Genomic DNA, 12,267 nt, shown 5'->3' on the forward strand with positions numbered 1-12,267 from the left:
TTTATTTTTTCTGGACTCTAATCCAACCAATCTATCCTTCTTCATTATGTAACCTATTTGTGTGTGTGTGATTCTCGTGTGTGATTCTCGTGTGTGTGTGTGTGTGTGTGTGTGAAAGTTGGAGCATAGTTTATTACTTTTACTTAGATCAGGTTTTGATTTTAAATACAATAAACAAACCTCTTTCTTGTTTAAACACAAGAAAACTTGCCCGATTGGTTCTTTTATGATCATAGCACCTAAAAGGGTTAAACACTCATTGAATTGGTAAGCACATTCACTGTTGCAGTCAAACAAGGAGAGGGGAAAGAGGGGAGCCTTTCGACCCTTCCTGACCTGATCGTAACACCTCCTTTAAGACATTCCTTCAAGCCTACCTCTTTGAATAGGCTTTTTGCCACCTGCCTTAATATCATCTTATGTGGCTTAGTGTCCAATTTTGCTTAATGCCACTGTGAAGCACATTGGGACATTTTTTTATGTTAAAGGCATTATATAAATGCAAATTATTGTTGTTATTTAATCTTTTTATTTAGAGATACAGCACTGAAACAGGCTCTTCAGCCCACCAAGTCTGTGCTGACCAACAACCACCCATTTATACTAATCCTACATTAATCCCATATTCCCTACCACATCCCCACCATTCTCCTACCACCTACCTATACTAGGGGCAATTTTACAATGGCCAATTTACCTATCAACCTGCAAGTCTTTGGCTGTGGGAGAAAACCGGAGCACCCGGCAGAAACCCACGCGATTACAGGGAGAACTTGCAAACTCCACACAGGCAGTACCCAGAACTGAACCCGGGTCGCTGGAGCTGTGAGGCTGCGGTGCTAACCACTGCGCCACTGTGCCGCCCAATGTTATGTGGAAGACGACCTGCTGCTCAGTGGACCTAGTGCCGTGCTTTAGCACTGTCTGTCAAATTCACTACTATACTCAAATTCTTTGCCTTTGGATCCTTCCAGGGCTGTGCCAGAGATATTTGCAGGATTTTGCAGAAGATGGCCCACAAATGCATAAGACAGGTGATTGATGGCTTATTTGACAGGGCAGACAATTATGTCAACTTTGCTACTGATGATGCAGTCAGCATGAGTGGGCACTTAGGACAATTATGATACCCCCAAGTCACCCAGGAGTTCAGCAACCGCAAGGGCTTCCATTCCATCAAAGTGCAACCACAAAAAAATGTTTATGCAGGTATGTGCAAGATTCCCAGGCAGCTACCATGTTGCTTTCATTCGGTGGCATTCCACCCTCCCCAATCTTGCTCTCAAAGCAGACATTCTGGCTGGCTGCTCAGAGACAATGTTTAAAATGTGGCTGATGACACCTGTGAGGAATCCTACCAATGAGGGCCAGGAGCAATACAATGAAAGCCGTATGAGAACTAAATGTGTCATTGGTGAAGATACACGTCAGGTGCCTGGGCACAGAGAACAGAGCCTCTTCACATGTTTTAAAAGGAGCAAGAGGCAGAATGTGATGTGGCCATGGCACCAGCAGCAGCATACAAGTCTGCCCAGGTGCCCTCATTGTTGCAAAGTTCACTTAGGTTCCACCAGTCCAACCATCTGGCAGGTTTATTTAAAAACGACTCCCCTGTGCCATCACCCCTCCCGCGCCCCCACCCTCCCACCCCCACTAATCCCAATCCTTCCCCCAAACACAAAGCAGTCCTGCAAACAACCAAGCATCCCTTTCACTGCCCCCACTGCTTGATGTCAATTTTTGTCCTGCCGTTTATCACAAGTGAAAAGGCCAGTTGTCAGGCAGAAACCATAAATGGGCAACACCGGAAAGTGATGAAAACAATTAGCATTTCGACGGTGCAATATTGAGTTTCTTCCAGAATGCAATCACTTGCAAATCATTGAACTGATGAGAACTTTCAGTCTTACGTTCTTAGTTTTATCTTGTTGAATGAGGTGTAACTGGGTTTTTAATGGTGAACTAAGTTCATAATTACTGCTAAACAGCCACACTAGCCCTAAAAGAGTAATTTTATTTTTGCTGTATGTCAAATTTTACCATTAGGATGAGAAATTCCACATATTTTTAAAATAATATTTTTTAAAAGTTAATTTAGGATATTTTAGCTAATATATTAATCCTATGCGCATATCAAAATCATTTATTTTGCCATCTGTAAACTTTTAAAATTAAAAATGAAGTGAATGCTTTTAACTTCCGGATTTGCTGTATGTGAGGATACTTCAATGTAATTATCTGTTTACCCTGTTTTTTTAAATTCATTCATGGGATGTGAGTGCCACTGGCTAGGCCAGCATTTGTTCCCCATCACTAAGTGCCCTTGAGAAGATGGTGTGAGCCGCCTTCCTGAACTGCGACAGTCCACGTGGTGTAGATACATTGACAGTGCTGTTAGGGAGTTCCAGGATTTGACCCAGTGACAGTGAAGGGCTGGAGGTATATTTCCAACTCAGGATGTGTGACTTGGAGGGAAACTTGAAGGTGGTGGCTTTCCTTTTCGCCTGGTGCCTTTATTCTTCCAGGTGGTGGAGGTCGCAGATTTAGAAGGTGCTGTCGAAGGAGCCTTGGCTAGTTAATGCAGCCCATCTTGTAAATGGTACACACTGCTGCTACTGTGGGTTTGTGGTGAAGGGAGTGAGTGCTTGAGGTGCTGATCAAATGACCTGCTTTGGCCTGGATTGTGTCAAGCTTCCCGAGTGCTGCACTCATCCAGGCAAGTGAAGAATATTCCATCACACTCTTAACTTCTGTCTTGTAGATGGTGGACAGGCTTTGGGGAGTCAAAAGAGGAATTACTCACCGCAGGGGCGGCACAGTGGAGCACTGATTAGCACCGCAGCCTCACAGCTCCAGCGAACCAGGCTCAATTCTGGGTACTGCCTGTGCGGAGTTTGCAAGTTCTCCCTGTAACTGTGTGGGTTTCCGCTGGGTGCTCCAGTTTCCTCCCACAACCAAAGACTGGCAGGTTGATAGGTAAATTGGCCATTATAAATTGCCCCTCATATAGGTAGGTGGTAGGGGAATATAGGGGATGTGGTAGGAATGTGGGATTAGTGTAGGATTTGTATAAATGGGTGGTTGATGGTCGGCATAGACTTGGTGGGCCGAAGGGCCTGTTTCAGTGCTGTATCTCTAAATAAAAATAGAATTCCCAGTCTCTGACCTGCTCTTGTAGCCACAGTATTTACATGGCTGGCCCAGTTCAATTTCTAGTCAATGGTAACCTTCAGGATGTTGATGGTAGGGAATTCAGTAATGGTAATGCCGTTGAATGTCAAGGCGAGATGGTTAGATTCTTGCTTGTTGGAGATGGTCATTGCCTTGCACTTGTGTGGCACTAGTGTTACTTGCCACTTATCAGCCCAAGCCTGAATGCTGTCCAGGTCCTGCTGCATGCAGGCATGGATGCTTCAGTATCTGAGGAATTCTGAATGGTACTGAACACTGTGCAACCATCATCAAACATCTCACTTCTGACCTGATGATGGAGGGAAAATCATTGATGAAACAGTTGAAGATGGTTGGGCCTAGGGTACTACCCTGAGGAACTTCTGCAGCGATATCCTGGGGTTGAGACGATTGGCCTTCAACAACCATTACCATCTTCCTTTGTGCTAGGTATGACTCCAATCAGTGGAGAGTTTCCCCCTGATTCCCATTGACTTTCAATTTTGCTCGGGCTCCTTGATGCCACACTTTGTCAAATACTGCCTTGATGTCAAAGGCATCATCTCACTTTCACCTCACCTCTGGAATTCAGCTGTTTTTGTCTATCTTTGGCCCAAGGTTGATAAGGTCTGGAGCCAAGTCGCCTTGGCAGACCCAAACTGAGTATTGGTGGGAAGGTTATTGCTGAATAAGTGCTGCTTGACAGCGCTGTCACAGACACCTCCCTCACTTTAATGATGATTGAGAATAGAACTGATGGGGTGATAATTGGCTGGATTAGCTTTGTCCTGCTTTTTGTGGAGAGGGCATACCTGCGCAATTTTCCATATTGTTGGGTAGATGCCAGTGCTATAGCTTGCTGACATCCCTGTTGCCTGGAGATCCCCTTGACTTGGCACTGGAAACAAACTGATATTGGGAAAAGGAAATTACTAGAGATTGCTAGACCCTTGTGTACAGCTTTCTTTGTATTTAGCGGTGAGCGTCATTGCCTCAAAATCCTGCTGAATATGTTAATATAATGGCTGGGTTAAAAAGCCACTTACAGATGTGCTGCACGCACTTCTGGGTTTCCCACATCCCTGCTCCCAGTGTGTCAGGAACTTAAAATCTACGTCTTCTTGTCCATACATCCTAAAAAGTTCAGTTCATCTGTTTTGATGAGGCCACCAGTTACAATAGACCCATGCTACAGGAGCCATGTACCCAAAAAACAATATAAAAGCAACTTTAGAATTGTTCCCATATGTTAAGCTGATCTGTGCTCATTCTGAACTGGAGCTTGTGCTCAAATTTTTGTTCATAAACCCACTCGATAATCCTGCACAATACTTCCTTTGATTGCCCTAAAAAAAGACCTAAATGTCATTAACAAGCATTAGGTCCCTTCCCTCTCATCCCAAACAAATGTCACGGATGGAATATTTTATGATTCGGGATAGAGATGCAAAAGTCCTCTGTCGCATTCTGCTACCATGCTCCTATGTTTATGCACATCTGCTTTTCTGAATAAGAGAGAAAATAATGGGCATTTGTTACTCTTTTCAAAGTTTAGGTTTTCTGTATAGCCTTGACTTATGCCTTTATTCATTTTGGGGGCAGAAATTCATTGTCTTCCATCTTCGGGTGTGAAGTTGGGAATGTGGCCACAATGTGTGCCCAAACCAGGAAGCCTGAAATTGGGCCTCAGGGCTCCTCTAAGTAATCTGGGCAAAAAAATAATTAGAATTTACCATTTCAGTGGCGACCAGTTTCCAGGCTACATCCACAGCAAGAAAACCCAAGAGGCGCAGGCCCAATGTCTGATCCGCTCACATGAGCCCAATTTCTCAAAGGAATTCTAAATCAGGTGTTGGCCTTTTTTATTATCTTTTCCAAGGGCCCTAACACCTGTTTTAGGTGGACACGCTGAATGCCTGAAAATTACAGCTCTGCAAAATTGGTCATTTTTACCCACATTTTCCACATGGCGCAATCATAACCAATTTCTACCACCTAGTTTGTCGTGTTCTTATTACATGCCTTCAAGCTTAAATATTATGCTATTTGTATGCTGATGTAAGTAGAACTGCAATAAGTTACAGACTCCAGGACATTATTTATTTTCTACTATTCTTGGAATAAGCAAAATAACGTTTTGATATTTTGTTTAGTGTTTCAAATACCACTACAATCTTTAAACTATTTTTTTTAAAGTTGGGGAAGAGATGTAATTGGACATAAAAAGTGATAAACATTCACCTAATCATGTTAGTTGTACCTATTGTATGTTGGCATTTTAGATGTAAGTTCAAAAATCCCAAACAAAGTAGTACAATGGAAATAAAAACAAGAAATGCTGGAAATACTCAGTAGTACTATACAAATACGAAGAACCATTTTATTTACACTGTGCCTTGAAACCTTGCTTTTCATTTCAACACTCCTGAAAGGTTACAATCGCCTTGGGGTGTTCATTAAGTGTGTTCTGACATTCATTTGGGCATCTGTACAAGAGCCCCCTAAGAAGCAATTACCTAATAAGGTGCAGTGTGATCAGTGGCGAAATGCAGATCAGTTGTTACCCAAACTAACACACAATAGATCTCTTGCAAGGACAATGTTTTATATTACAGAAGCAATAAAAATAACATTTTTAAAAAGAGACTTAATGGAAACATTGCTTTATATGACCAATAATCATGATTATTTAATCACAAAAACTTTCAACTTGTGTCTAAAGTGTAGATTATATTTGAGTAAAGGGATTTTCAAAGACAGGTTGCGTTTGTGAGAGTGTGCCTTTTGCAAAATCTTAGAGAAGGCACAGGTACAATTCGGACACAATGACCACAATTTTGAACAATAAGACACAGTTCCGTGCACAAACCAAATAACAACAGATATATACCAGACATACATAGATAAGGCAATTAATTTAAAAAGTATTATTACTAGCACCCATTCAGTGGCAAAGACAAGTAATAACACAGACAATGTCCAATACTAGTATTACTAATAATGTTAGATTCTAACTATACACAAAAGCACTAGGTACTTGGCAAAGCAGTCAAATCTCATTATTACCAGCTACTTATCCCTTAAGTTTTGCATGTCTGCATTTTAGGAAAGGACTCTTAGGGATTTCTGACCCCGGGTACAACCATGGCCAATGGGACTACATAGAGGATGACCGAGATAAATACTTTTGGCAGAAGAATACTTAGTTATTTGGGGTTCAAATTGATTGGGAGAAGATTACATAAAATGCCAATGCTGATTTTTGAGACTGAGCAGAATTGAGTTCAAATGACAATTGACAGAGCATCTGAATGAGAGTCCAACACTGTCTTTGGAGATCACATATTTCTTCACTTTAATGGAGTTTCATGAGTTTAGAGAATACAGATTTTTAAATAATTGGTTTTCCTGGAATGAGATTTGACTGTATTGGCTTTCCATATTTCTGCATTCAGAATGACTACATCTATACAGTGGATTCATTCACTGGTTCTTTTTTGTAGCCTTTTAACATCTTTTTCGCCATTTTCCTTTGTGACATTTTTCTACTCAGGCAACCTAATACCAATATCTTTCCCCATGAGCATATTTCTCACAATTTTAAAAAGGAAAATCCATGAAAGTATAGTGGCTGAATTGAAATGCTGAGCAGAAACCCAGCAGGAAACGTGTTTCTTGCAACATGTTAGACCACCACAGAAGCACTGACTTATTCATTAAACACAATGGTCATTAAATATTATTCACCATCATTGATAGATACGATTAATTGAGAAAAGCAAACTAAGAGCTCATTGGGAATAAAAGCAAATGCTTATGGTATTAATGTTGATAGTCATTAATAAGTATTTCATTACATGAAAACTGAAAATATGATTGCAAAACACAATATTTAGATTATCTTACATTGGTTCCTAACCCAATTTTTCCAACTTCGGTTAAATATCTTCTGAATTTCTCAAAATAGAGTAGAATCAAGAAGGAGGCTTATTTATTTATTTTGAATGTTGATGGACAGAATTCAGTCTAGTTTTTAGATTTGCTCAATTGTGTCACTAGAATCTACACCCCAAAAGCATGAAGTGCACATTTTATCATTACAACAAATTAAGTAACTTATAGACTATATTTTTCCAATCAAATACTTAGACACCTCTGATTGTCATGCTGAGGTGTGTGTTACTATTGTAAGTAGCACAGTAAAAGAAAATGTCAAAAGTTAAAAAAAATTCTATGTTTATGGAATTTTTTTTTTAAAAAGTATACTATCGGATGGAATAGCAGGTCATCTTGTACAGATTGGAGTATACATCTGTCATGTAGCAGCACAATAGGGGTCCTTCAGTGCAGCAGGTGATACCATAATATGGTCTGTTGATACTAATTCTGGTCAGATAAGTGCAGGCTGAAAAACTCATTAGTGTGATGATGCTTATTTGTTGATTTGTCTTTATACTCATTTTATCATTCCTATTTTTTAGTAAGTATATTGTATATAATTTCAATCAGTTCAATCAATATTAAAACAGAGTGATAAAATACAAATTACAGTTACACCCTTTCACAAGATTATATTAGAAGATGCTGACATTGTGTGCTGCACATTGATATAAATGAAAGTTAGTCTTTCCCCAAGTGTTGCCTATACATTTTATGTTTTCTACAAATAGTCTCACAGGGTTTTCACCAAGGACATCATTGGCAATTCATGCCAAAAAAGTAGAACTCAAGACTATTCATTAACCTTTTCAGTTTCTGACCAAGTCAGAGAACATAGCAGATGTAATCACAATATGCCTCAAGACTTTAAATATAATCGAAAATTGAATCAAGCATTTATACCAAATCATTTTATAACACCAGGTTACCATATGCTGAATAGTTTAGATGTAATTTGCCTTGGAATTATAATGCCAAGCTTTGCAATTATTCCTGGGTTTTACTAATGCCATTCTAACATAAATGAATGCTGTATGATATGGTCAGATACTAGTTTGTATGTAGCAAAGAGGCATACACAAAGTAACCCCTTCCATCCTATTTTAGTAGGCCTTAGTAACACAATAGGAGGTTTAATACAAATGCTCCTGTGACTGACAGACAATTCTTCCTTTCAACAGTTACGGCTGTAGCAGAGAGCACTAGATGATACTTGACTGAAAGTGTGCACCAATGTTTCAATTGGACATTGCTGGTGGCAGATCAGGGCGCCTGGTTTGGATTATTTTTGGTTTTGGGGAATTCTTCGGTTCATCCTCATCCTCTGCTTCACTATCACAGACGTGGACAACCACACTGGGAGTTGATTCTGTTCCTGCATGTAATTCATACTTTTCTCCTGCAAAATCGAAGATGCAAAGGTTACAAATACGATAACTATTAGTTTCAAGATAAATTATTTCTTTTAATTTTTGGGGAATATTTAATTAACCTATTTTTGTGGCTTCAATCGGTTAGCTATCTGAATTGTGATCTGTTTTCCTATATTAGTGAGGCATGTTGGGACTCACCATCACAATATTCCTGTTCATTTGTTGTGTATATTTTACATCTGTAAGTGAGTTTGAGAAGAGCTAGAATATTTTAATTACATGGGTGAAATTTGGTAAAAGTTGGCAGCTTAAAAACATTTCTTTCAAAATTGTGTTCTTGACAAATGATAGTTGCTGTGCTATGGGCAGAACCAAAGCATGAACTATACAATATGCAAATTCCGTGCAAGAGTGTAAAATGGGCAATAGCAGATCAGCAGTCCTTTTCATATATCTCCCGCTTTTTATTTCCTTTCAATGTATCTGGAAAGAACAGCCAGAAACTAGACTGAGAGCAGGCATATGTGAGGGTGGAGCCTCCACCTTCCCCAAACAAGGCCATCATCATAAGGAGAGGGGCTGTGGTGTGAGGAATTCTTAAATCAAGAGTTCCTGCTTCCTGAGTCTTCAGTGGGACCTTGCATGAGGTTAGGGGAACCACTGCCTGGTCAGACCAAGTGTATCTCCCTCACTACCAGCAGTTTTGAGACCCACCTCAGGGGTCCAGGGCAAGACTCTTGTTAAAAACTTTTATAGTGACCCTCTTACAATTGAGGCTGTGGGAGTCCCTGTAACTTGTAGCCAACATCTCCACCCCAAATGTGGGCAGACAATCTGAAGCATGACTTTCCAATTTTAATCCATCAATGGGTGCTCTGGAGAATCTCCTAAGTGAATGGGTACTCACCATTGGCATGATAATTAAATAACCTTCACCTAACCTAGAAACTTTTCAGAGTTAGTGGTGGATGCAACCTGCCTTTTATGTCACAATGACCATTTGCCACCAGCCCCCATGGATTTCAGAGCCAATACTTTTATGCAATCACTTACAAGAGTACATATTCTAAAATATATATGCTATTTCCTGCTCCCTGTCTTGTTTTGGCCTGAGCAAAAGGTGGCTATTGTGTTGGTTTCCTCATCCTTCAACTCTATAGGCACTGCTTTCTGTACTGGACTACTAAATAATGATTGAAGGGTGACCTAATTGAGGTCCTTAAAATGATAGAAGAATTTCATAGGATAGGTACAGAGAAACTATTTCCTCTGGTGTGGATTAGGGGGCACTGCTTTAACATTAGGATAGGCCATTCAGGAGTGAAATCAGGGAGCACTTTATTGTGCAAAAGGTAGTAGAAATGTAGAATTCTCTCACCCAACAGTCTGTGGATGCTGGGTCAATTAAAATTTCAAGACAGAAGTTGACATATTTTCATTAGGTTAGGGTATCAAAGGATCAAGGGCAGGCAAATGAAGTTAAGGTGCAGATCGGCCATAACCTAATTGAATAGTGAAACAGGCTGGAGGGGATGAATAGCCTCCTCTTGTTCCTATGTTCCTAGTAAAAAAATGTAATTACTTTAGTGATCTTGGTACCAGATTTGCAGGTCAGCTATCAGCTTGCCTCACATCTGTCCAGCTTGTCTCCATCCACAGTGATCATTCGCAGTGGTCCTGGGGTCCATTAGTTCCTGCCCCACATGGCTAGATTCGAGCACTTCTTCCTTAACAATAAATTACTGAAGCAGGGCTGTGTAAAAGCAACCTAAAATGGGTGGCTATTTTGAATTTTTTAAAAACTTAGATAAAGGCTAATGCTTTGAGTGTTTTTTTAAAGGTCAGAAGTACCATAAACAGCATAACCATATTTGGAGAAGGACAATCAGCTTTCTGATGGACTTGTGACAATAGCCCATGAATAGGTCACTGCACAGAATTATGGCCCATAGTCAAAGACTATTGATAGCAACAAAATAAAAGGCTATTGTCAGCTAAATGGAGAAGCTAAAGTTATGAAGAGTTTCTTTAGATTAACGTATGCTTCTGAGCCCAATCTGAAGATTTGATAGGTTGCAACTAATTGAGATTTAAGCACACCAGGGACAGATCACTATACATGATTATATCTTTGTGTGTCGGAATCTGTATTCACAGTTTCATTGTACGGAGTGACTCCTGACAGCGCCGAGCGATCGCAGATGTCATCAGTGCGTGCGAACATCGGTTTAATTTGTTTTTTGTGACAAATTGAGCAGCACCGGTATTATTTATTACTGGTAGCTGCCAGAGATGTCGCAGACAGTGACGTTTCAGTAGATGAGCCTCCATTTGCGCATTTGCAGTAGTGCACCACCTAGTAGTTGCGTTGTCAGTAAACACAGCCTTCATTGTATTATATTGGATTATTTGATAGCTACCTTAGAGAAACACACTTAGTCTCTAACTACAGTATTTAAATATTTTATCTCAAGTTAATTGGAGCAGTTTTGTTAAATAATTTTTGTGACCAAAATGAATGCTTCATCAAAATGGAACTAAGAATACCTTGTGCAACACAGATCCTGTAAAAAAGGAAGTCTTGCATTTATATGAGTACCTTTCACAACCTCAGCCAATGAAGTACTTTGTGAGGTGCAGTCACTATTGTAATGGAAGAAATGTGGCAAACAATTGATGTTGATTGAGGGATAAACATTTACCAGGGCACTGAGGATAACTCCCCTGCTCTTCTTCAAAACAATACTGTGGGATCTTTTAGGTCCCTCTGAGAGGGCCTTGGTTTAACATCTCATTTGAAAGCTGGCACCTCCAACAGTACTGCAGTTTTGACTTTTGTGCTCAAGTCCTGGAGTGGGACTTGAACTCACAATCTTCTGACTCAGAAGCAAGAGTACTACCAACAAAACCACAGCTGACACTGTTATGAATAGATTTTATAGGACTTTCAGCCTGTCAGGCAAAATAACAACAGAGAAATGTGAAGTAATGTAAAAAAGATTTAGGATTAAGAAAAAGCCATTAAGTCCTGACAAGTTTGGCCATTTTTCAACCCCCCATATTTGTCTTCTCACTCTTAACTTCAATCCCTACTGTATTGAATTATTTTATGTTGTCTGATGCAACATAAATGAGATGCATGGAGTCCAGTTGGTTGAAGATGTCAAACACGTTTATTACAGCTAAACTATTTTACAGTACAGAGCTAGCTATTTACAGGACCTTACTCGACGTTTTACAGTTGCAGAGTGACTCTAGCTTCCTAAGCATCCTAAGATCTTAAAGGGAGATCATTGTTAAAGGCAATCATACAACACCTACTCTCTCCAAAACACATCCAATTGTTCTTAAACCCATTGATCTTGTCTGTTTCAATTATTTTCTTTGGCACCTTATTCCAGAACTTTTTTATGATTTAGGTAGATAGGTTCTATGTGATTTTTCTTTTTACATGTATATATATTTTCATCATGTATTATAATTCATTATAATGCAAAATGTCCCTGGATCAATTTGGCCAATTCACTTCATAATCTTGAAACTTTAATTGAACCATCTCGAGTGGGGCTTGACTGGCATATTATCTTGAGTTGCCGTGTGGTAGATCCCGGGGACCACCATTATTTTCGTCCGCTACCGGGAGCAGCGGCAGGAGAATAAAATTCAGCCCAATGTGTCTGCAGCTACCTCAGTCATGGGTTTAAATTATTCATATGATTTTCAAGAAAGAAGATTTAAAGCTGGAAATAATTAGTTTAAATTGCTATCTGGGAAATCCCACATG

General features: G+C 39.8%; 1 protein-coding gene across 3 annotated transcripts in view; it reads right to left on the minus strand.

The window, feature by feature from the left end:
• Positions 1 to 5,526: 5,526 nt before the first annotated feature.
• Positions 5,527 to 12,267, minus strand: part of rcan2 (regulator of calcineurin 2) — a 525,925-nt gene continuing 519,184 nt past the window's right edge. For all 3 annotated transcript variants that reach the window (XM_068024591.1, XM_068024600.1, XM_068024611.1), the window contains one exon: positions 5,527 to 8,509. In XM_068024591.1, the coding sequence (XP_067880692.1) occupies positions 8,349 to 8,509 (161 nt within the window). In that variant the 3' untranslated portion in view covers positions 5,527 to 8,348. The remainder of the gene's footprint in view (positions 8,510 to 12,267) is intronic.

The sequence above is a fragment of the Heterodontus francisci genome, chromosome 3 (genome assembly GCF_036365525.1).
Source record: "Heterodontus francisci isolate sHetFra1 chromosome 3, sHetFra1.hap1, whole genome shotgun sequence".
NCBI lineage: Eukaryota > Metazoa > Chordata > Chondrichthyes > Heterodontiformes > Heterodontidae > Heterodontus > Heterodontus francisci.